The sequence below is a fragment of the Halichoerus grypus genome, chromosome 8, assembly GCF_964656455.1.
Source record: "Halichoerus grypus chromosome 8, mHalGry1.hap1.1, whole genome shotgun sequence".
Classification (NCBI taxonomy): Eukaryota; Metazoa; Chordata; class Mammalia; order Carnivora; family Phocidae; genus Halichoerus; species Halichoerus grypus.
Window position 1 is genome coordinate 1581451 of NC_135719.1, and position 24879 is coordinate 1606329.

General features: G+C 52.3%; 1 protein-coding gene across 1 annotated transcript; it reads right to left on the minus strand.

Moving 5' to 3' along the window:
* Positions 1–10415: 10415 nt before the first annotated feature.
* On the minus strand, positions 10416–18251 carry CTXND1 (cortexin domain containing 1). The gene is made up of 3 exons (XM_036079152.2): positions 18175–18251; positions 12636–12766; positions 10416–11390 (listed from the first exon to the last, which is right to left on the minus strand). Exon 3 carries the CDS (start codon positions 11329–11331, stop codon positions 11152–11154), a length of 180 nt encoding a protein of 59 aa, XP_035935045.1. The 5' UTR covers positions 11332–11390; positions 12636–12766; positions 18175–18251; the 3' UTR covers positions 10416–11151.
* Positions 18252–24879: the final 6628 nt, after the last annotated feature.

Sequence of the window (24879 nt, forward strand, 5' to 3'; positions counted from 1 at the left end):
TCTTGATTTGATCCAGAGGGTCCTTGAGAGACACTCGTTTGTTTCCTTGTTCTTATGAGTGATGCTCACCACACGTCCTTCCCATCACACATCCCGGCCCTCCCAGCGTCCCTGGAGTGTGGGAAGAGTGCAGCACCTACACCAGTTAGGGTCCTCAGAGAAACAGAAACGAGAAGATATGTGTGTATAGAGAGAGATTTATTTTAAGGAATTGGCTCATGTGATTGTGGAGGCTGGCAAATCCAAAATTTGCAGGGTGGGCCGGTAGGCTGGAGACCCAGGGAAGAGTTGCAGTTTGAGTCTGAAGGTGGTGTGCTGCGGAATTCCCTCCTCCTCCGGGGAGATCAGGCCTTTTTCTCGTAAGGCCTTCAACTGATTAGATGAGGCCCACCCACATTTTGGGAAGGTAATCTGCTTTACTCAAAGTCCACTCACTCAAATGTTAATCTCATCTGAAAAATGCCTCCACAGCAGCATCTAGACTAATGTTGGACCAGACATGGGGGTATCGTAGCCCAGCCAAGTTGACACATAAAGTCATCCCGGCACCCCACACATCCTTGGGGGCTGACTCGTGGGGGTGCATGAGGTGCAGACTTGGTACACGGGCACTGTGGCTGTCTCGGCACATTGTAAGTCTCGGGCGGAGCCCCCAGGTTGTGGGCACACACACCTGAACTGTGAGAGGTCAGAAAGGGGGCCGAGGGGGCTCGCTTTGCTTCCCTTGGAAGCCCATGAGAATCAGGAGAGTGAGCCCTACCCACGGCAGACGGGCAGCCCCAGCCCCAGCCTGGTTCCTGGTCCCCCGGTGACTTCTCTTGAGCTGGTGGACCACAGCAGAGCCTGGGAGCAGGACCGAGCATGCAGAGCCTGTCCCGTCAGGTCATGCCATCCATTCATTCCTGAAATCTTTGTCGAGTGCCCTGTGTCCAGCACTGTTCTGAGCACAAGAGATGCTGCAGAGCACAGAATAGCCCAGCCTCGGCCCTTGTGGTGCTCACTTGCCAGTGGGAGGCAGACAGACTAAACAAGCAAAGGGACAAGGAAAAGACAGACTGCGTGTAAGGTAGCGATGAGGTCTCCGGAGCACTGGGGGACGTGGGTGTTATTATAAGCAGGGTGGTCAGGGAAGGCTTAGGTCTTAGATTCTTAGTGGTTTCCTGCCAGGCAGCAGGAGGGAGGCAGCCAGCTGGATGTGTATCTACAGAGAGAATGCTCCAGGCAGAAGGAGTAGTCAGGGCAAAAAAAGCCCCAAGGTTGGGACATCAAGGAGGCTAATATTTCTCCCATGAAAGCATTCCAGGGCCGGGAAGTCTAGAGTTTGTAAGGTGATGTCACAGTGTCATGGAGAGCCCACAGCGCTCATCCTCAGTGCGTGGTTTTCATCCTCAAGGCCGCCTCATGGTACCAAAGGCTGCTGGAGCTCCAGCCACTATGCCCAAGTTCCAGGCCTGCAGAAAAAAGAAATCAAGAGGTGTCGGGGGGAGGGGGAGGATAGAAGCATATCCTTCCAGCTGAGTTATGTCACTTTAAGCAGCCTCCCTGGGAGTTCCACATCACACTTTTCATCCGATTTCGTCGGCAAGAACTTAGTCACAAGACCACACCTCATTGCAAGGGAGTCTGGGGATGCAGTCTTTAGCTGAATGCATGGTTTCTTCAGTTAAAACCAGAGCTCAGTGGCTAAAGAAGAGGAGGGGAATGGATACTGGGGGGCCGCTGGTGGTCTCTCTAGCCCGCAGGCTGGGAGGCCTCACGCTCGGAGGTGGACCTGCTTTCACGCAGCTGACTCTTTCATGGAGCCGAGCCCTGGGCCGTGGTCTCCAATCCTTGCTGATTTCAATGAAAATCCTGTATAGCTCAGATGGCGGGGGGTGGGGGTCCGAGGGGGGGACTCCCAGACCCCCACCGTCTAGTTAAGATTGATCCAAACGCTTTCTGAATTTGGAAGGCCAGACCCTTCCTGCGGATTCCTCTGCATTCCCGGGGGCTTGTGTTCCCAGGGTCGCCTCTGTTCTGTGGGCTGCACCGGCATCCTGTTCTCCACCCTGTGTTCGAGGTTGTTCCTTTAGTCCTGTCTCCTGGATCAGCTGGCATGGGCTCTTCATCCTTCTTTGCCGTGGAGGCCTGACGTCGCTGAGGCTGAACACCGGCTGTCGCGGCCGAGCATTCCCGGAGGCCTGCGGCTCACAGACAAAGGTCATTTAAAATCAGTATTCACGCACTTGGCCCCGCTGGAGCCGGGGAGTGCTGGTGTCAGCTGTGGGGACCACGCATTTATCCCCTGGCCACGCACTTACTGTGCTTCCTGGGGCGGGCGGTGCGGGGAAATCTGCTGGACGGGGCTGCGGAGCCCAGCACACAGGGCAGGCGATGCTGGCCGTCATCCGAGCCCCGGACGCATCCACCAGCCAGAGCAGGAGGTCTCAGCCTGGGTCCTTCCTGGGCTCCCCCAGCCCGGACGCCTCCTCGGCCTGCAGCCCCCCTGTTCCCCAGGCTCCAGGAATGCCCGGGGCGGCCCCAGATGACCAGTGAATGAGTGGTCTATGCTTCGGGAGCCGAGCTTATTGAAAGGACAAGAAATACACAAAAATGGCATTCGTGGCCTAATTTTCTTTCTTTGACAATGGTCTGTCATGAACTAGAGGCTTTTTGAAACCATGGACGGAGTTTGCAGATTTGGTGGCTAGTCTGAGGATGAGGCTAGCCTCAGGCCAGGACCGGATTCTGGGGGACAAGGGAGCTTTAGGATTTTAAGTACCTACGTATTGATTTTATCTCAAAGATTCCTGACGCAAAATGGATCTCAAAAGTGGCTATGTATTTTTTTCTTTCTTTAGTTTGGAAGCATATGTTTTTAACGCCCTCAGGAAAACTGACAGGGTTGCCTTCCAAAGCATGAGTCTGTCTCCTATATCTGCCCCTTTCCTGCCCCCTCGGCAGGACCCCGGACCTGGGGGAGAGGCGGGAAGGACCCAGAGGAGCCACTAATCTACGGGAGATGGCAGGGAGTGGGTGCTTCTTGCAGATTCTGCTGTTTGGTTTGTTTGGTTTGGTTTTTCATGGTCTCAGAGACTAAGACTGGGGCCAGGATTATTCAGGGACTGTGCCAACAACACACCCAAAAGCTGGAGTCTGCCTTCTCCAGAGGCTAAGCTCCCGAGGGCAGAGTTAGCTGCAGCTCGAGGAAGGTCCTCCACGACCTGGCACAGTGGCTACCCACAAAGTAGGCGCTCGGCATATATTTGGTTAATGAGTGAGTATCCGGGAGATCACTGGCGACAGGCTGATGTCGCCTTCCTAGGCCCGCCCGTAAGCCAGGAGACACCTGGAGACCCGCTTCTGCCTCCATATTTAAGAGGTGTAAGTCAAGCTACACACTTAAAGCCATCCTGTTCTTCCGGCCTCGAGGTATGTTTTCGTAATGACAACACAAAAATAGTTGCAAAACCATCTATGGTTTCTGTATGATTGAAAATTGGCAAGACATCAAGCATAGCAATTTGCTTATTTTTCTTTTTTTAATTGAAGTATAATTAACATACAGGGTTCTATTAGTTTCAGGTGTAGAGTATAGAGATTCAGCATACATCACCCGTGCCCCTCACGACGAGTGTCCTCTTGATCCCCTGCCTCTGGGGCACCCTCCTCCCCCTCGCCGCCCCTCTGACCATCAGTCTGTTCTCATATCAAACATAACAGTTCAATCATTGCATGTGAGCAGTGCTGGGCGGGGGCAGTTTGGGATGCGCGTTTGACATACAAATTCATGGGTTCTATAAATATTTTTAAATAAAATTTTAAAATTTAAAATTTATTCTTGCCTTAATTTCATTAGAATCACTAATTATTTTGTCATAAGCTTTTGACATAACGGGTTTTATTGAGAGGCTAAATGATTAGAAACTAAAGTGAATTATACTCAAAATGTACAAAATGTAAATAGTCTCACAAAACTCTACTGTTAAAAATTGCAAAATTAAATTTATTTTATATGCGTTTTTCAGTTATTTTTCTTTGGTAATATTCAAAATCTCCATTAAAATTAAAGGCAAGATACAAATTATAATTGAAGAATATTAACATTGCATATCAAAGTTATCTAAATCAAGCTGAAATGTTTAAATTTATTTTTTAAAAATTTAATTAAATCCTTTTACACACTTTTCATAAACATAAAACGATTTGCAATCCTAGCGTTCAGTGTCCGTCCAGTCGCCACAGTAAATAATTAGTATCACTCTTTGTGTGTCATGATGAGACCTAACGTATCTGTAAATTAATATGAACCCGTTAATACTGCAAAATGTGCCCTAATTGCCACGTGTGGCGGTTGTGACTACGAGGCTAATCTTGTCTCCAGAAGCACAAACTGGACAAAGAGCAAGAAAACGGATGTTCGGTGCGGCTGCAAAATGCCTCTGGTGTGGGCCTGAGTCCGTTGCATCGTGCTGGGGTATCGAACCAGCTGACCCACCATCTTTCCTTTACTCACTTTCTCTTTTCCGCTGCCCTGGCTCCCTGCGGCAGGGGACAGGCCCACCTCCCGCGGTGGCCGTGACCCATCTCCCGCGGTGGCCGTGACCCACCGCAGACCCGCGCTTATTTGGATGCGGTGCGGGACGGGGTGGGGAGAGGCTACGCCTGGGGCCCGGCCAGTGTCACTCATGGGAGGGGCACCTGGGGCGCAGGTCGCTACACCAGGCAGACCGTCAAGGGACAGAGGGGCCCCTGTGACCCTTACGTGAATGTGTGCGTGTCTGTCACGTGCTGGGCCCCCCGAAGCATGAGTCCCGGGCAAGGACGCCCCTACCCAGGATCAAGGGCAGGACCTCTGCCGTGCCCCCCTCTCTGGACCCCCACGTTGTCTCTGACGTTTTTTGTGCTACGAAGAGGCTTGTTCCCTTCGCCATCTGAGAGTGGCGTTCCTGAGACGGACTCCAGAACTTCGAGCCTCGAGGGCGACGCTTCTCTCCAGCAGGCAGATTCTGGTACGGTGGCTGGAACTTTGCCTTTGAGCCACGGTTTGTGTGCAAACCCTGTCACATGGGAGCTGCTCATGAATGTGGGCGGCGTTGTCCTCGCCAAGTGCCCTGCTTCACGGCTCAACACCAAGCTCGCCTCCCAAATCAGGGCGCTCTTGATCTGCTCACAGGATGTCCCTTACAGCGCTGCTCATGGAGCCCAGGCTCCAGCCTCCTGGGCGTCCGGTCCCTTAGCCTCTGGCCACGGTTCCGAGCCCCCTTTCGACCTACAGGGTGAAGCCCGACGTCTCCCCACTTCATGGGCTAACTGATGTGCCCTGGGAGTGGCTTATCATATGGAGTAGGATTATTTGGGGGGGGTGTATCAACGAGCCACTTCCCTGTGTGGTCAGGCTGAAGGGTTCCCAGTTCCGTGGTCCGTCTTGACTATGTGTGTCAGGCAAGAAGACGCTCTTTCTCTTGGAGAAAGGAATACAGCAGGACTTAGCCAGGGTCCCCCTGACTTTGGTGCAGCCAGCTGGAGAGAGAGAGAGAGGACCAAACTGCCTAAGAAGCCCAAAGGGCATCGAGGACGGCTACTCCAGTCCTCTTTCCCAAATATTCAAGTTAGAAAATCGGTTTTGGTGCACTAGCTGGGCCACGCCTCAGCTCTGTTGTCAGGGAAGAACACCCAGGGCCCAGAGCAGGTGATGCTCCGTTTGTCGCCCTGCACTGTTCTCCATCCTTCCCTGCCCGGCTGCCTCCTGGGAGGCTGGCCTCTGTGAATGACACTCAGGCTCACGGCCTCCGGCTTCTGGTTGAGATTGGGCAGCGGAGGCTCAGGCAGAGAGTGGAAGGCAGGAGGAGAAAAGCCAGGAGTATTTGTTCTCCTCACTCCTTCCCTTCTGGGCCACCGTTTTGGGGTGGCAGTGTCCCGCTGGGTCCCTGTACTGTGGCTCACAGCTCCTGTGGGCAGCATGGCCCCCACCCCCCAAGCAAGGAGTGGCAACGGCTTCCCATCGTCATCGATCCTGGGTTATTCACCCGCCCTTGCTGGTTCTCTTAAACCTGTCTGTGCTTCTGAAAATGGTCCCTGAATTAAGCCCTCTTCAATGAATCTTCTGAGTACACAAAGGAATGTCTGGAATGATGGCTGGAATTTCCCTGGAATACTGCAGAGGAAGGAGTCTGAGGGCTCAGGGAGATGGGACTGTTGGAGTGAGTCCATTCTGTGCAACTGACTGGTTCAGTCACCCCAAAACCAACCTCCCTGGAGGGCCCTGAGGCCAATTCCATCACAAAGGCATTAAGAATGCATTAGTAAGGGTGGGGGTCCCCAACATTCTTGAAGAACTCTCCTTCAGTTCGGAGACAGTGGTCAGAGATGAGGTTCCCAGATGTCAGCGGTAATAATGGGGTCCCACGGACTGGAAGGGGCCAGTGGACAGGAGACCCAATGGCACAGGGAGTGTCTGTGGCAGACAGGGATACCGTGTGGAGCTTCTAACCAGCCCCAGCAGGCGAATCAGAGTGCTGGCCCAACTGGAGAAGGTTTAGGAAGAGAGGATTCAGGGCCGTCTTGGGGAGATGTATATGGAAGGACATCTTTGAAAGGTCTTGAATGTGAAGATATTCATGTGCCAACGAAATGCCCATCAGAAGACATGCACGCGGAGAAGGCTCTCGATAATCAGGTGGGGATGTCGGCCCCTCCCTTATCCACTCTGGGGCTTGCTCAGTGGCACCAGGAACACAGTGGCCACAGTGGAAGACATGGAGGCCGTATATGGGTCCAACAGTGCGGGCTCTCCCTCACTAAGCCTCATCTGTGTCCATCATTTCTAGACATGCAACCTGCCGATGAGTGAGGCCAATGTTCAGCCCCTGGTAGGACACCATTCCCCAGGATGGGCTGTGGGAACAGGCCAGCCACTTGGGGGTGGGTTGATTACACGGGACCCGTTCGATCATGGAGGGTGGTGGGAAGAGCTTCAGATTCTGGATATGGACTTGCTGCCCCGGCCTCCCCAGCATTTGTAGGGTTCATTCATCTCCATGCATCTCAGCAACATGACCTTCCACCGAAGGAAGTGCAGCGGTGGGGGCTCATAGTGTGGCCAGTGGGTCTCCTCTTATTGACCCGGGGGCAGAGAAGGGGATCACTGCACTGTCCAAGGGATCTATCCCAACAGCCATTGGGAAGTGGGGGTGCCGCTACACAGTGGGGGCGGGGAGCAAGGAGGACTGGTTCTGGAACCCAGAGGTTTACTGGGGAGCCCCTCGTTGCTCCCCATCCCATACCCCCCAGTGACGCCAATGTTACCCATCCTGAGACCGTAGTTGGAGCAGCGCTATCCTAGGGCCCCTGTTCTCTCCGAGCGGACTGTGCAGCTTGTTGACCACCGTGGGTGGCAGGGCCGGTCTTCAGCGGGGAGGCAGCGGGACACGGAACCACACCAGTGGACACAGCGGGCATGGCGATTCTCTCCAGCTGGTGTTTGGAAGCGCGGCCAGCTCCTTGTAGATGGGGCCGGCCTCTGGAGCTCGGGGACAGGGTTATGGGCAAGGGAGACCTGGGCCTTCCAATTCTATAAAACCTCGGTAGACATTTGAGCGACTAGTTGGAAAAAATAAAACAGAGATGTTGGGAATTGATGCTCCAGGCTGGGGAGCGCGTGTCCTGTTTCTCCCACCGGCCTCTCGGGGGCCATCGTCTGACGGCCCACTTCTGCCTGTGTGTGTCCCACCTGTCCCTTTCCGGATTGCATTCCCTCCCATGGCCCGCCGTCCAGATGCTTTTATTGTCCCCAAATACCACTGCCACAGAATGGACTGGGGAGCAGACTCTACTGAGGGTCTGGAGGGACCTGGGGGAGCTGAGCAGAGCACAGGGCAGACGACAGCCCGAAGTGGCCACTGGACACCACGATCTGGAAAAGCCTCCGCCCTTTCTCCGCAGTGGGGACTTTCTGGTCGTCTTTTCCCTTAAGCCTTGGACTGTGGCCAGCTTCACAGACCTCTCTCTCTCTCGCTGAATGCTTTCACTTCCTCCCCGCCAGCTTCCAGTCTTCAAAAATTCTGTTCGTTTCTTTTGCTGGACAGTTTCTCTCTCCATCCACACCCCAAACCACATCTCGACTAGCCAGGAGCTGGCCAAGAGGCTCTGATCACAGAAGCCCACCTCCTCATCCTGAGCAGCACAGTGCAACAACAGAAGCTCCGGATTCCCTTTCATACGATCAAATGCTACGTGCGTCTCAGGTAGAGGGGCTGGGGTTTAAGTATTTATTCCCCTGAGCCAGCTCCCAGGGTCCATCACATCTGTCTTATCTTTCTTTTGTCTCGTGGTGCATGTACAATCGGGAAAATGAAAGCAACCGAGTACTTTATAATAGGAGTCCAGATAACCGTGTACATGCTAGATGGCACGTCCCGTGGCCACTCAAATGATAAATAGGAAGGCTGTGGCAGAAACATGCTCGTGAGGTGATGTTAAGAGGGAGTATGATTTTCAGTTATGTAAGTGATGACATTTATGAAAGAACGTATCTTGCATTTGGACAAGGATTAGAAGAGAGCATATGGGTACACAATGAAAATCACTATTTTGCTGGAGGCTTGGATGGGGTGTGATATTTTTATTTTTCATCTTTTCTGAAATGTTATTTCCCCTTGCCACCAAAAAAAAAAAAAAAAAAAAAAAAAAAACACCGGTCCAGAGATAGGGTGGGAAACATCAGCAGATGTAAGTATGGAAAAGAATGAAGTGGGAGCATGGGATCCCCAGGGCCATGCTTCTCAAACTTCAGTGCACTCACCGGCTGCTTGGTGACTCTCACCAGCAGATTCCTGGGCGCCATCCCCAGAGACGTGGACCCTGGAGGTCTGGACCGGGCCCGGGATCCTGATTTCCAGCAAGCTCCTCACCATTGCAGATGTGACCCTAGGGCACCTGTCTTTCATTCCTGAGAATTCCAGAGTATCTCCTGGTGAGGTCTTCCGGACCTCCTCCAGTTCTTGGGATCTGTTACTAACTGATTGGGAGCTGGTTCTGATTTCCATCGTAAATCCACGCGGATGGGTTTGCACGGAAGTGCTGGGTGTCTTGGAGGTAGGCTGCAGAGCGGAGGCTGCTGCTGGGCCTGAGGCGATGCACAAGGTCCTTCCTTCACCCAGAGTCTCCGGTGCATCTCGGTTCACTGCCCTTGCTAGCTGCCCCTTTGTGCATCCCATGTAGTGTGTGTGCATGTGTGTGTGGGGGGCAGACAGCTGGACAGGCCCTGGAATGTGCCTAAACAGCTGTGGCCTAGTTCACTTGTAGGGGTCACCTAGTGGTGACAGTGCTTTGGAAACCCACTGCCCAGGTGCCTGGGTTGGAGTGGGACCCAGGGCTGGGATGCAGGTGACGGGAAGGGAGCGTTGCCCTTCTTCACAGGTACGGGTCTCTCCTGATGGGGATGGCAGGCCATGCCTCGGAGGGAGGGGCTTCTAGTGTAACTTCATACTGTGTGTGGTTCAACAGATGACAATGACGATGACGTAAATGAATAGACACCATACCCCTTGAGGACAGGTGCCGGGAGAGGTTGCTGTGAGGATCCCTCCGACCAGGGGTCCTGGCTGGGAGATTTGGCCCAGGAAGTGGCCCTGGGAGGTTGAGGCAAGTCCAGGGTTCCAGGCTCTGCTGGGAGGGGGGATCCCAGAACCTGCCCCTTCTGGCTCAGACCCCTGGCTTCTCCTGAGGGGTGGAGTCAAGGAAGGACACTGATGTCGGCCCATGTTCCTTCATTCCATCCTCACAACAACCTTGTGAGGTAGATGTGGATCCCTCATGCCGCAGAGGAGGGAACTGGGGCTCAGGGAGGCCGAGGAGTTATTGGGGTGAAACAGCAGGAAGTAGAGGATTTGGGACTTGGGACCAGCGCTGTGGGCCCCGTGTTCTTGCTGCAAGGTCATAGATGGAGGTGATGGGGGAGGAGGGGGGCCCCAAGAACAGTCCCTATCAGCAACCTGTTCCTTGCCCCCCACTAGCCCCCTCTTGTCCTTTCAGCCGCGGGAGCCTCACACCAAACAAAGAGAGCAAGGCTTTTCCTCCCCGTTGTGACATGAGGGGACTGAGGCACGCAGAGGTGGCGGGACTTGCTCACGGCCACACAGTCGCTGGGTGACTGAGGACGAGACCCAGGGCTCCCGGGCCAGTGCTCCCCCTGCAGAGTGTGCGCGCCCAGAGCCGACAGCACGGGGTAAGGTCGTGTGCAGGGACGTCAGCAAACAGACTGAACCGTGCTGCTGAAGCCCGCGCTGGAGCCCAGACCTCCCGCCCTGCTGGAGCACTCTGCGGCCGCTAACGCGGCGGGCTGTGATGGGACAGGAAGGGTCCATGCTCTACTGTGAGGCGGGGCAACATCGTCCCTACGGTATGCACGTGACCATTTAAAAGAGGTGTGTAAAAAAAAAAAAAAGCCGGGGAGAAATATATCAAAATGACAGCTTTGGGGAAGTGGGATTCTAAGTGTCATTTTCCCCCCTTCCTTCTATTTTTCTGTATGTTCCCAAATTCCCAAAACGCCCATTTCATTTATGACGGGAAAAATAGACCCCTCTATGTTTTAGTTTAAAAAAAATACTGCTGGGAAGCAGGCCTGTGCCCTGCGTGAAGGTTGGGTGAGGCCCCTTGCTTCCGCCTTCGCCCTCGCCCTCGCCCCACTGCTGCCCAGTGGCCGGCCGGGGTGGGGACACGTCTGTGCTGGGAGCGGTGGGGACACGTCTGTGCCGGGGCGGCGGGGGCTCGTCTGTGCTGGGAGCAGCGGGGTCACGTCTGTGCCGGGGCGGGGGCTCGTCTGTGCCGGGGCGGCGGGGGCTCCTGTGTGTGCTGCTTTGCATTTCAAGGGCGGACAGGGTCCTCTGCTGTGTGACAGTGGGGGCCTGCCCTGGACCCAACCCCAGAAGGTGCCCAGGAGCCAGGGAAGGGGATCCCCCATTGTCCCACGGTGACTCCCCAGCCCGGTGCTCTCATCTCCAGGCTGGCGCACCGTGGAGCCCCCACGCACCTCACTGTGGTGCTCGAGGGGGAGCAGGTGCGGCTCCGGTGAACCCCCCCCATCTGCGGCCAAATCCATTCCCGGCGCCGCGGGCGGGGGGGTGGGCCAGTGGCCAGGGGACGTGGAGGTCCCCCCGCGCCCGCAGCTCAGTCGTCCAGGTGCTGCTCCTCCCAGGTGGACGTGGGGATGGCGCTGTAAGGGTCCATGATGACCTTGGCGCAGCGAATGATCATCACCACGAGGAAGAGGCAGAGGAAGACGAAGCAGGCCAGGGTCAGCCCTTTGTCCACATCCACGTAGACGGGCTCAGGCGTGGGGTCCTCCATGTCGGGGCTGTGGCAGCGGGCTCCTCCAGCTTGGGCTTGACTGGTACCATTTTCCACCCCTGCAGAGAGCCAGGGCAGTGGGGAGGCAGGGCCACACCCCGCCTGGGGTGGGGACACAGGCCCCTGGGGTTCAGCATGTGGCCCAGCACCCCCTGAGGGGCCCAGCCCTGAACCTCGAAGGGGACCCCCAGCCAATGCCTCCGGGGCAGGGGGGCGAGGGGAGGGAGGCAGGCCAGCGGGGGCGGGGCTGGGTGCAGGTGGAGGTCTCTTGGGGGTGGAGCTCCCACACTTGCCTCCACTGCCCCAGACCCTTGGGAAGGACGTTTTCAGGATGCTTTCAACTCTGCCAGGCCACTGACAGGGTGACGGGAGAGCGCTAACAAAATTAGGTAAGGAATATATTCGCGAAGACAGCAGAAGCCGTATTTGGAACGGCCCGTATGAACGGCTGCAGAAGCCCTGCTGTCCGTGGCTGGGGTGGGGGGAGGGGAGGGTCCCCATCCCCTCCCCACTGCGGGGGGCCTCGTGGGCTTCCCCAGGGACATCTGCTGAGCCCCCGCCACAGGGTTTGGAAAGCACAGGTGTGACGGGAAGACGGGTTTGGGCAGTCGCGGGGACCCCCATCCCCGCCTGGCGAGGCCTTGGCCCGCAGCCCCGGGCATAAGACCGTGTAGTGACTCCGTGGGTCCCGCCTGCACCTCCCTGCCGAGGGCGGTGACAACACGAGGCGCCAGGCCACGCGGGGGTGGCGAGGCGGCAGCGGGGTCCGCGCGGGGGTGGCGAGGCGGCAGCGGGGTCCGCGTGGGGACGGGGAGGCGGCAGCGGGGTCCGCGCGGGGACGGGGAGGCGGCAGCGGGGTCCGCGTGGCCCCCGGCCCCTGGGCAGGGGAGGAAGCGCTCTGCGTGCAGCGGGAGCCGCTGGGCCGAGGGGCGCTTCTGCCCCCACCCCGCACGTGCCAGTCCTCACCATCACCCCCGAATCTTCCCACACTCCCCACATACCTTCGCATCGGGTCTGTCACTTCCTCCTCACGCAGCCCCGGAGGCCCGCTCCCCGGGTAGCCATGTGCCCGTCCTATCGGTGGGGCGACTGAGGCACGGGCAGGGAGGGACGCACCGGGCGCTCCGCGTGGCTCTCGGTCCGCGGGGGGGAGGCCAGGCGGGCTCGGTCCCCCCCCGGCCCTCGGGAGCCACCGAGGCAAGCTTTGGGCTGGCCAGCCCTGGCATACTGTGACCACCGGCGACCACGCTGTACCCTCGCTCAGAACTTGTCTCCCTTCCCACCCCTCCCCGGGGGGCACGGACCTGCGGTCGGAGTGGTCACCACGACATAAGGGCCACTGGGGGGCTGGCACCCCGGGTCGGGCCGCTGCAGGAGGCGGGGCGGGGCTGGACGTCGCGAAGCCGAGAGCCGTTCACTCAGAGCTCGGCGGCCGCTGAAACAGAAGAGGACAGACCGAGGGCGGTCACTTCCCAGGACACGCAGCCCAGACACCATTGGGGGCGCCATCCGGCCGGCAGGAAGGACCGGCGGGGGCTCCTCCCCAGCACAGCTGTGGGGCCCAAACACTTTATTCCTTCCTTCTTTCTTTTACAAACTATCGTGTCTTAATTTTTTTTGTAAAATATGCATGATAAAATTTGTCATAGTCCCCATTGTTACGTGTCCAGTTCAGTCGTACTAAGGACATTCACACTGTGGTGCAACCATCCCCACCGTCTATCTCCAGAGCTCTACATCCTGCAAAACTGAAACTCGGGCCCCATTCAACAGCCGGGCCCTGGCCCCACCACCTCCTTTCTGTCTCTATGAACTTGGCTCCTCCCGGGACCTCACATGAGTGGGATCCTACAGTATCTGTCTTCCGGTGCGGCTTACTTCACTGGGCCTGGTGTCCCCGGGTCCATCCATGCTGTAGCAGGTGTCAGGGGCTCCTTCCCTGTTAAGGCTGAGCAGTAGTCCAGTGCATGTGTGCGCCGTGTTTGGTCTATCTGTCCATCCACGGATGGCTAATTGGTTTGTCTCCATCCCTTGGCTATGGTGGGCAATGCTGCTACAAATATGAGTGTGCAAATATCTCTTTGAGACCCTGCTTCAATTCCTTTGGGTATATATATCCAGAAGCAGAATTGCTGGATCAGTGTTATTCTATTTTTAGTTTTTTTGAGGACTAAAATTTTTTTAAGATTTTATTTATTTGAGAGACAGAGAGAACAGGAGCAGGGGGAGGGGCAGAAGTAGAGGGAGAAGCAGACTGCTGCTGAGCTGGGAGACCAACACGGGGCTCAGTTCCAGGACTCTGAGATCATGACCCGACCCGAAGTCAGACGCTTAACCGACCGAGCCACCCAGGCACCCCGAGGACTAAATTTAACAGTTTTGTACAAATAATACCTGTACATAGTTCAAAATTCACAAAGCACAAGGAGAAAACAGTGAAAACTTCCTCCACCCACAGTAATCCAGCTTGTCTAGGGGGAGACCACTACCATTCCGAGCGCCTCATACACCCTTCTGATCTGAAGGTATATTCTGTGCACGTACACAGATGTTTATCTATTTGTTATTTACACAAATGCAAATCTGTTATACAAACTGTTCCCCATCTTACTTTTTTCATGTAATCTATCTTGGAGAGTATTGCCCATTGATACAAAGAAAGTTGCCTTTCTCTTCTTCATAGCCATTATTATGTTTTATTGCATGGGTATATCATAGTATGTTTTACCATTCTTTTGTTGATTAGACACTTAGATGATTTCTCCTCTTTCGTTTATCATGCAACGATGGAATATGTGTCGTTCTGCATGTGTCTGAGTACATCTGTAGACTATATTCTGACAGGTGCAGCTGCCATCCCTAAGGATATATCCATTTTAATTCCAATTGGAATTATTCTCTCTAGAAGTCTGCGCCTACGTAAGCTTCTACTGTTGTCCCGCAACCTTGAAAACTGTTAACCGAGTTTTTCAATTTTTGCCAATTTGGGGGAAAAGGTTATCCAGAGATATTTTTTCCTTAATTTGAAAAAATTGCAGAGTAAACATACTTATATTTACCACTCAGACTCTACAATTATTAACATTTTCCTATGTTTATTTTATTTCATTTTATTCATCTATCCATCCTTCTCTGTTGGATGCAGTTAAAAGAAAGAGGCAGGTATTAGCACATTTCACTTGATGCACCTTAGCATACATATCATTAATTAGAATTCAATACGTGCTTATAGCTTTTTGAAAAGTAAAAATTAACCTACAGTGAGATGCATGAAACTCAAGTGCATCATTCTCGAGGTCTGACAAGTGCACGTGTCTTTGTAACTCTTGGGAGTATTTTTATTTTTCATTTCTCTTAGTGAATGAGGTTAAATAATTTAAGATCTGGTTGTATTTCCTTTTTGTGAAGGAAAAAGGTCAGTTTATATCTTTTATCTATTTTTCTTTTGGATATTGGGTCTCTTCTTTGACCTTGGGAGCAGAGAGTTGAGATAAATACATTAATTTGATTTGTTCATCTGATTTTTATTTTGTTTGTAATTTTTTCTTTATCTCTGATTCCTACTCCTGGTTCTTTCTCTACCACCACCTGATTTTAGTCATTAGTATTAGCTCTCTGATGGTTTCTTTGTTCTTTTAGATGTGCTTACATTTCTGTAATTTGAATTGTCAACGTTAAATATCTTTTTATTCCCAGCTATTACAGACGAAGAAATTAGGGAGCTCATTCTAATTTCCACTTTTTTCCCCCAGTCTTTACGTTTTCGTTGGTTCTGTTATTGTCCCGTGGTGAGAGCACATCGCATTTAACTATTGTTTTAATCTCAGTTTTCCAGTTAGACACATTCAATGCCCATCTGGTCCTGCCACCGGGGTTCTCCTGTCAGCTCACATGTTCTCCAGCATGACTTTGGGGATGGAAGGGCTCGTGGGAATAATATTCCCTGAGGCCTTACCTGTTGGCTTCTTTGAAAGTAATGTGCCTTTTTCTTTACTGCCTTAAGGACTTTGTCTTTGGTTTACTGCAGATGAGCCTGGGTGTGGTTTTCTCTGTATTTTCTACATTGTATGTGTATTCCTTCTTCAGTCTCACTTCATGTCTCATCAATTTTTGGAAACTTTTGGTCCTTCCCCTCTTCAAATATTCGTCTGTCCCATTCTCTCACTTTCCCCTTTCTGGATCTCCAAATACATGTAGACCTTTTCATTATGTTGATTTGCCCGTTAATCTTTATTTCTGTATTTTTTTTCTTTTTGTGCTGTGGTCTGAATACTTAATTCTGAAGCAGCTTCCAGTCCATTAGTCTTCTCTTCTGCTCTGTCCAATTAGCTGTTAATCTACCTATTCAAATTTCCAATTAAACCATACTTTCCAGTTGTATCATTTCCATTGGATCCTTTAAAAAAATTTCCAGCTCTCCAGTGAAATTTTCCACCTCGTTACCTATTTTCTTGAACACCTTAATCACAATTTTTAAAGACGACTTTTGACAACTCCAGTGTCTGGGTCATCTGTGGGTCTGCTTCTATTATTTTTTTTTCTTTTGGTTCAATTTCTTGATATATCCGATACAAATTTCACTGGGATATCAAGCATTGATATGAACAGTTGTGGTATGAACAGCTCTGGGTGACATTATTCTTTGGCAGAGCAGATTCACTGTCCGCTTTGGTAAACAGCTAGAATTTAGGCAGGTGAGTTAATCCGACGTGGGGCTGAGCTCACAGAAGTGCGGTTGACTTCTTGTTAACCAGGCTAGTGACCACCTCTGCTTTGACAACACTCTATGGTTTTGCACTCCAGGGTTCTTTTTTTTTTTTTTTTTTAAGATTTTACTTATTTTTTTGAGACAGGGCACAAGCACGGGAGTGGGAGGCTGAGGGAGAGGGAGAAGCAGGCTCCCCGCTGAACAGGGAGCCCAATGTGGGGCTTGATTGCAGGACCCTGGGATCATGACCTGAGCCGACAGCAGACGCTTAACCAACTGAGTCACCCAGGTGCCCCTCTTACCCTCCAGGGTTCTGAATTGAGAACCTGGAGTGTTTCCTTGGGCTGTTTCTTCTTGGCATGTCTTGAGTTCTAGTTTTTCTCTTCAATGCCTTGAGATAGATGAAAACTGTGTGAGATAAACTACTCAGAATTATTCAGCAACTGATGTTTAAATCTCTACAAGAGCATGAGCCCTAAGAACACTGGTCATTAGCTAATAGCCACTAATGATTACATGGAAGCCCATGCCTGGGGCTGAGGACATATATGTTTGGTCGAAACTCTCCTGTTCCTTTGCTCTGGATTTTGAAAGATGTTCACTGTAGCATTGTTGGAACAGTAAAAAAGAACTGAGAACAAACTGAATGTCAATTTTGGAATGGTTAAAGCTGTCATGATAAATATCTGTCATGGACTACTCCAAGGCTATTAAAAAGAAACACAAACACACATGTGCACAAACAAGATCTAAGAAATTTTCTTAAGAGGAAAAGTTGAACGATACTTCAAATATGATATAATCAATATAAAATAAAAAGAACTTTTAGGGGCACCTGGGTGGTGCAGTCAGTTAAGCATCCAACTCTCGGTTTCGGCTCAGGTCGTGATCTCAGGGTCGTGAGACCGAGCCCTGAGCTGGGGTCCACACTCAGTGCAGAGTCTGCTTGAGAGTTTGTCTCCCTCTCTCCTCCCACTTGTGTTCTCTTTCTCTCTCTCTCTAAAATAAATAAATACATCTTAAAATAAAATAAAATAAAGAACTTTTAAGTATCAGTATGTACACACGCACGTGTTAGGGTGGGAGGTTAGTGCCCTACTCCCTGCTAGGTCGAGACCTGTTCCTGCTTTCACTGGGAGATGTAAGAAAAGTGCAAACCATATTATAATAAGTGTCCACATTTCCCTCATGCAGAATTTGTAACTGTTACCGAATCCTCTTTGCTTTTTCCTTTTGTTTCCAGAAGTATATCCTTCTATTGTCACTGCTAGCCCACAGAGCCATGTCCTCTCACCCTGTCTAGCAGTAACACCATCCTGAGTGTGGTATGCAGTTTCCATGGAAATCCTCGGGTTCCTTGAACCATACTTTGAAAACACGTTCATTTCACAGGCCAAGAGCCTGGGATGTAGGGAGAAGGCGTTTTCTCTGGGTTTCAGAGCAATGGCTTGGCTGAGCTTCCACGGGCCTTGTGGTGCTGAAGCCTCATGGTTGTTGGTGGCTCTTGGGGAAGGATGAACGTGCTGGAGTGTCATGGCAGGACCCAGTCTGGCCTCTCAGACTCAGACTCTGAAATCCCGGGCCCAGGGTCTGCCTTAGTTATTATGGATACCCTGCAGAGATGGTAGAGGTCAGACCTGGGAGGGATTGCCTTTTGACCACCCCTGTCTGGTCTGGGGCCAGGACTGGGCTCTGTAACGTTGGAACAGGCCCCAGAAGAAGACTGTCAGTGTTTTCTGGATCCTTCTGGCTGGGAGGAATGCCAGGGATGTGGACTCAAAAAAACCAGATTCACCCTTCCGCCCTCCAGATGGAGTGCGCTCATTAACCTTAATTACCGGGCAAGCACAAGGGCCATCCGGCTCCGTTGCAGAACCAGGACACGACACCCAGGAGAGACTGTAACACAGAACTCAGCTGCCGTTCCTGGGAAGCGGAGGGGGGTCTTCCTGGAGGCCTGCTCAGGGGTCCCTGACATCACGGAGCTGTCCTTCAGCATGGAGCCTGCACAAGCCAGGGGCTCCATCTGCCCCCTTCCTGGGGAGGCTGGAGGTGACCTAGCCTCAGAGTCAGGGATTCTGGGCGGTGAACGACCCTCAAGGGGACCGGCTGCTGGGCCGCCCCTGCATACTCACCGAGAGTGCAGCTCTAGGGCTGAGCTGTAGCGGGTCCAGATGGAGAAAAGTCCTGCCAAGTGCCACAATCCAAATACAGAGCCTGGAAATAAGTATCTCAGTCAGGGCTTCAGGGGAAAACTAGCAAGAAGGGTACACAAATACAGGATCTGGGTGTAAATGTGTGTCCTACCCCAGGGCTGGGGGTGGGATGCTCAGGTCCTCGCTTTCTGTGCTGAGGGATTTCTTTTTCTCTGTGCATATGTGTGTCTCAGTCTGCTGGGGTGGCTTCTGCAACAGGATCTCTGTCCACCTCTCATGGTTCTGGAGGCTAGAAGTCCTGGATTAAGATCTGGCAGGCTTTGATTTGGGTGAGGGCTCTCTTCCTGGTGTGCACATGGTCACCTTCCCACCGTGACCTTGCCTCAACATGCCTGCACACAAAGAGGGAGAGATTGCTCGCTCTCCTTCTTTGTATAAGGTCACCAATCTTAGCAGAGTAAGACCCTGACCTTTATGACCTCATCCGACCTCCTAAAAGCCCTCTCTCCAAATACAATCACACTGGGTGTCAGGACTTCAACAAATGAATTTGTGGGGGACACAGGTCAGTCCGTGGCCATGTGTGAGTCTGGGTCCTAGTCTGACCGAGGGACACGGCCGCTCTGGGGCCAGGCCAGGCCCACATCTTGTGGGCGCACAGAGAGTGTCGAGAAATGGGAACCAGTGCTTGGCCGTGGCCCTCCAGATACCGCTAGTAAGAAGACAATGAGGTGGCCGAGAAAGCATGCTGCTTGTTACTGTGGGGACGAACAACGGGCTGTGTGGACATGGTGAACTCACGTAACAGAGCCCGGAGCCAGTCCCGTGTCATCGTCAGCCCGTGCTGTAAATAGCAGTGCAGCCATGAAAGGTAACCTGTCAGAATCACTCCCCCAGATGGCAGATGGGTTAAGTGGATGGCGTTTGCTCAGGACAGAGAAGCTGTCCAGTGTCCTAACCTCACACCAATCGCACTGTCCTGTGGGACTGCACTCGGTGGCCTCACTCCTCCGTCAGCCCAATTAGCAGCTGGTCGGTGTTCAGAAATGATTAAGACCGTGACATCTTCCAGGGCTGGAGAGAGGCACGGAGGGGATGGGGTTCATGGAATATTGTAGTTAGGACTTGTTCTCTTCCAATATTTAAACCTCTCTAATCTCTAAAGAACCTTCCAGAGCAAAGAGGTGGAAAGGAGCAGCACCATTTTGGATAAAAGGGAAGAAAACCTGTCTGCCAAGAGAGTGCATCATCACTGTGCTGTGCCTCTATGGGCCGTCGGACCATCTGCTGTGTTGTTCTAGGATAGATGGTGAGGCTGCTGGTCTCCCTGGGTTCCCTTCAGCAGTCAGTGCGCACAGCTCCCAGCCTCCGCCCCTAGCAGCTCCCATCTACAGCTTCCTAGACTGCCCTTGGGTCACTGCACCTGCCCCAACCATGCACGCAGGGAGCCAAAGAGCCCTCGAGGACCCTTAGCCCACCCAGACTGAAGAAGATGCTACCATAAGGAGACTCGACAATGGGGAAGCATGAAGGCCAAGGGTGGGACCACACAACCTTCTGCTGGTGCTGGAGTGATAAGATGTGTCGCTCATGGATCCATGGATCCACCTCTGCAGAAGCCAGGAATAGAGATGCGATTATCCAGAAAAGACCTCTGGGAGACTCTCTCATCAGGTGGAGTGCATCCCTGTGACACACATGGGCAATACACAAAAGTTCTGAGACCGTGATACTGGTAGAAACAGTGCCCGTGTGGTCGGCAAGGAACGGAGAAGACAGGATGAAGGAAGAGAGCTGGGCTCTCAAAATTCTGTAGGCAGAAAACAGGCTGATGGGAATAGTCACCATAAATGTGTCCTGCCCTTCAGGAACACGGAAGGATGACTCTCAGGGCAACAGCGTTGGCCCAGGGGGCAGAGATGTGGGCACAGGGGGTGAAGCCTTGAGCCACAGATTATTCCCAGGCCTTGAAAATGAATGGAGTTTTCCTGGTGGGATTTTGGAATTGCTTGGGGCTAATGACTCCTTTCTTTAATATGTTTTCTCCTTTGAACGGGGAATGTGTGTAACTGTTATCCTATGCCTGGCCCACCACTGTATTTTTGGAGCAGATAACATCCTTTTCCAGGTCCCCACAGGTGGAAAGGGATTTTGCTCCAGGATGAATCCTATGCAGAGTGTCACCAATACCTAATTTAGATAACTCAGATGAGATTTTGGACTTTGGGTTGACAGTATAATGGGTTGAATGGGGTGAATACCTATAGGATAGACACGTATTTTTGGAGGCCAGAGAGCGGGCTGCAGGAGCTTGAATAATGACACACACCTCCCCAAGAAATCCACAGTGGATCTTAGGAACCTGTGCATGTTATCTTAGCAAAAGGAGCTTTGCAGATGTGATAAAGTCAAGGATCTTGCGATGGGGCAATGCTCCTGGGTTTTCTGGCTGAGTGCTCCGTGTAACCGCAGCTGTCCTCGTTGAGTGCCAGGCACAGGGAGGCTCAGGCTTGGTGGGGGAGGGAATGTGACCACGGGAGCAGAGACCGTGTCTGGAGGCCAGGAGGCCAGGAGGCCAGAGTGAGCTCTCTCCAGGAGCCACCAGACAGAACAGCCTTGCCAACACACTGATGCTCCCCGCTTCGGACTCATTTTGGACTTCTGACCTCCAGAACCGTAGGAGCATACCTGAGATTCTAAACCACCTCAGTGTGCAGCAGTTTGTTACCCAGGCAAGAGGAAGTCACCGTCCTACTGACTCTCACATCCCATCTCTAAAAGGCCTCAGGCTATTTTTGCTTTCTTTCCCCAGGATTGGAGAAGCGGAAACAAACCAACCAAGGGCACACAAGAACACGACGTCGGGCCAGCAGACAAGGAGTGACTCACTGGCAGACTGGCAGGAAAAGATGTTTCCTTAAAAGGGAACGGAAAACCTGAATGAGGGCGAACGGGCGCTGACCATGCAGGCGGACGAGGCGGCCGTAGAGCAGGGGAGAGGGGGGACGAGACGCTGCCCAGAGACCTGGCGAGTTGCTCTAGTGGGCAGACTGGGGCGGGGACCCTGGTGCTTCGGAGCACGGCTCGTCCACACCTGCTGATCCCCCACGCACCATAGCAGCCCGAGGCCAGGGCAAGAGCGCCGGCGGAGACCCCAAGAGGCGAGGCGAGGGGCACGGGGCAAGGCCGCTTCGTGTCCTTACACGAAAAGATCCGTTCTTCGAGGTGACCTTAGTGAACTTCTGTTCCTCATAAAATCACTCTCCAATAGAGAACACCTTGAAAAACACCTTCACTTTTGGAAGGCAGGGCGCTCGCTGGACGGTGCCAAGAAGGGCACTGGGTTTCCACGAGGTAGGAGGAAAGGGTTCAAAAAAGAAGAGGGTAAGTCTACACTGTCCCCCCGACGCAAGGCGCTGCGGCTCGGGGGCAAGCTCCGCGAGAGAGATGCGGAGTCTCAAATGTCCGGAGACTCGTGCGCGTGGGCTCGGATCCTGGCTGTGCTTTGGCGAGCGGAGCAGTTTGCAGGTTGCCCCACAAGCCTCAGTCCGCTTGCCTGTGAGATGCCGCTGCTTACGCGTGTCTCGGGGGCGTCATCGGGGAGGAAGAAAGGTCCTCCTCCGGGCCCCATCTTTCCCTTCGGCAGAGCACACTTCGGGGGGCTTTAAATGACTCCTGGTCTCCCCAGGGCCTGCCTTCTCTCCATTTCGCTTCTGATATCCCCAAATGCGGACCTGTGCCCGCCTGGATTCAGCTCGCTTTTGGAGCCCCCTCTGTTTGTCAGCTGCCACCACGTCCCCAGTCACCCGCTCTGCTCGTGGCTCCCGTGTGCAAAAGCGAACGTGGAGTCCAGGCCCCCCGACGTGCGCTGCGCTGGGGGGAGCCTCCCCTGCTCCTTCTGCCCCTCACGGCCCGTCCCAGCCCGGCCCGAGGCCTCGCCGCTTGTCCCCACTGGTGACAACAAACCCTGGTGTCCTCCCCGCGGTGGCCCGGTCTGTGCTGTCCACTGCGCGGCTCTGCCCCCCGCCTGCTCCGTGACACCCCAGACCCTGGGAGGAGGAGGTCCAGTCCTGTCCACAGCCCGCGCCGCTCGGACGCCTCCAACATTTCCAAGCTTCCCGGAAATATTAAAGAGAAACTTTCTTACCCCACAAGTAAAGAAAATCCGAGATGAATGCAAGTCAACCACAAGCTCTTCAAGCAAAACAATATTGAATAATGCAGAAGAGGCCCCTCCACCACCACGAAAAGAATCAAAGTGAAGAATTCGGGGGCAGGGGGAGGAAGACAGGGAGAGAAGAAGAAAACTGATAGGGCAATAATCCACAGCGCAAACAATCGTGAGAAATAGAGATATGAAACAACGCAAGTGTTAAAAATAATTTTTGAAATAAAAGTTACATAACCCAAGAGCTTTAAAAATATAATTTGTATCTAAAATTCCATAGTATTTCAGTGAAAATGAGTGGGGTAGAGGTGGAAGGAAATTAGAGCACAATATATTTTTTATATTGTTTGGGCAATGTCAGTAAATATTACTTTAATATGGACAGGAAAGTACAGGATCAGATATGTGTTTGAACACTTAAAGCTAATGCTGGTAGAATAGCATGGAATATTTGGATAGTATGATTAAGAAGCCGAATAGACATTTTTACTGCCTGCAGGGAATACACATCATTTTCAAATGTTCATAGGTCATTTACAAAAATTGACTTAATATAAATTTATAAGGAAAACATCTGTACATTTTTAAAAGTAGAAGTTTTATAGGCTATATTCTCTGACCACAAAAAATTAAGCAAACGAACAAAGCCACAAGCCGTTTGATTTAAAAAAAACACATGAAAAAAAATAATTGAGTTCATTAAAGAATTAAGCTGCAATTACAGAATATTTAGAATATCATTCTAATGAGAATACCACCTATTAAGAGTTATGGGGTGAGGTGAACGACAGCTATTTACTGTACTCAGGGGCAAACCCGTACCTTCCATTATGGAACAAAAAGAATTAAATGCAGTGACAAGGAATCCACGGAGACACTTACATAAACAACATCGAGAAAATCCAGAAGACGGGGTTAGTAAAATTAAGAGCAAAAATTGATAATTCACAAGAACGGAAAATCAGTAGAGTTAAAAGTAAACCATAAAAAAAAGTTCTCTGAAATAGTTTGAGCTTGGACAAACCCTGGGTGAGTTTATTCCGGGAAAAAGAGAGAAAAGGGCACACACACATCTTCAGGAATGAGAAAGGGATGCAGCCACAGATAGGAAGGAAATCGATTAAAAACGCCCGGCAGTGCTATGTGGAACTCTGCTGATACTTTTTAAAAATTCCCTGATAAAAAAAATAAATAAATAAAAAATTCAATGATATGTTTTCTAGAATGTGAATGGCTAAAATGGACCCAAAATGTTACTGGAAGCCCAAACACACAACCTCCCTGAGGGCTTGTTGAGAGTGTTGACTTGGTGCGAGCGGGGCTGGTGTCCGGCAGCCAGACCAGGGTCCAGCACGAGCTGCATGAGCATCATGGGGATCCCTGGAGATCCCCTGGACCGGAGGCACCTGTTCCTGTCCTGCGAGCTGGGGGCAGCCTGGCAGCCACCATCCCAGTCCTCCCCCCCTTGTATGTATTCCTCCTTGCCACGCAGGGGCCACAAAATGACACATTTCCTGTGAATACTTCTCTGTAACAGCTCAAGCTCCAATATCGTCTACTTTGAGTATGTTTCTTGTGATTAAGAACTCCCCAAGGGGCTTATTGATACCAACCGGGAAGCCGGTGGACACCAGCAAGTCCACTCCAGTGTCTGTGGTAACAGTTCTACCCGGTGGTCCTTCAGGGGAGTTTCCCAGCATTCCTCAATGCTCTGCCGAGAGTCCCTAGATTCACCCCCAGCTGTGGGCCACGTTCCTGGGGCACGAGCCGGCCTCCAGGATGACTGGACCGGGACTGACCCCGGGGTCCAGAAAATCAGGGATTGGAGGCCTTCCTCTCTCAAGAGAACCCAACTCCAGGCAGGGTCCTGCCCCCAAGCCTAATGCCCTTATCCCCACGATGCTTTTATTTCAAGGGCTTCCTTCCTCTTTCCTCTCTCTGGGTATCATTTAGGGAAACCGTGAACTACTGAAGCAGGTTTAACTTGTGTCTTGGTGGGAAAGGGGTAGAGTTTCGATCCGTTTCCATTCCGGAGGCTCCCAGGCTCTCCCAGGCATCTCCCAAGGTTTGCTCATCAGCAGTTTATCTCCCAGAAAGAAATGCTGATTTTCCACCTTTTGAATATCCTGCTACACAGAACCAACACGACATTTGTACATGTCTGTCTTGATCATTAGAAATCTGAAGGCTGTGTCCCAGTTCTCCAGGGCTGGGGCTCCAGCCAACTGCATGGAACATGTGTCCTCTGTCTCTCTGTATGTTAGGCGTGTTGGCAAAAAGGGACACTTTCTTTTCATAGTATTTCCCCCAAATTAATGCAAGTCCCCTTTACAAGCTACACAAATGGATTTCCTATGTCTGAAGGGTGAACAAACGTAAGCCTGCGTTTTCAGAACTAGGGAAGAGAGGTCTCTTTTCCGAAGGACGTATTTCGTTTGTTCCCGGCCATGATCGAGATGTTGGCATTTCCGCTTCCCACCACCTTACACGTGTCATGCAGCAGTGGGGGCCCGACG

What these genes read in the sequence shown, in the direction of transcription:
- CTXND1 (XM_036079152.2), bottom strand. Translation starts at nt 11,331, where the DNA reads ATGGAGGACCCCACGCCTGAGCCCGTCTACGTGGATGTGGACAAAGGG.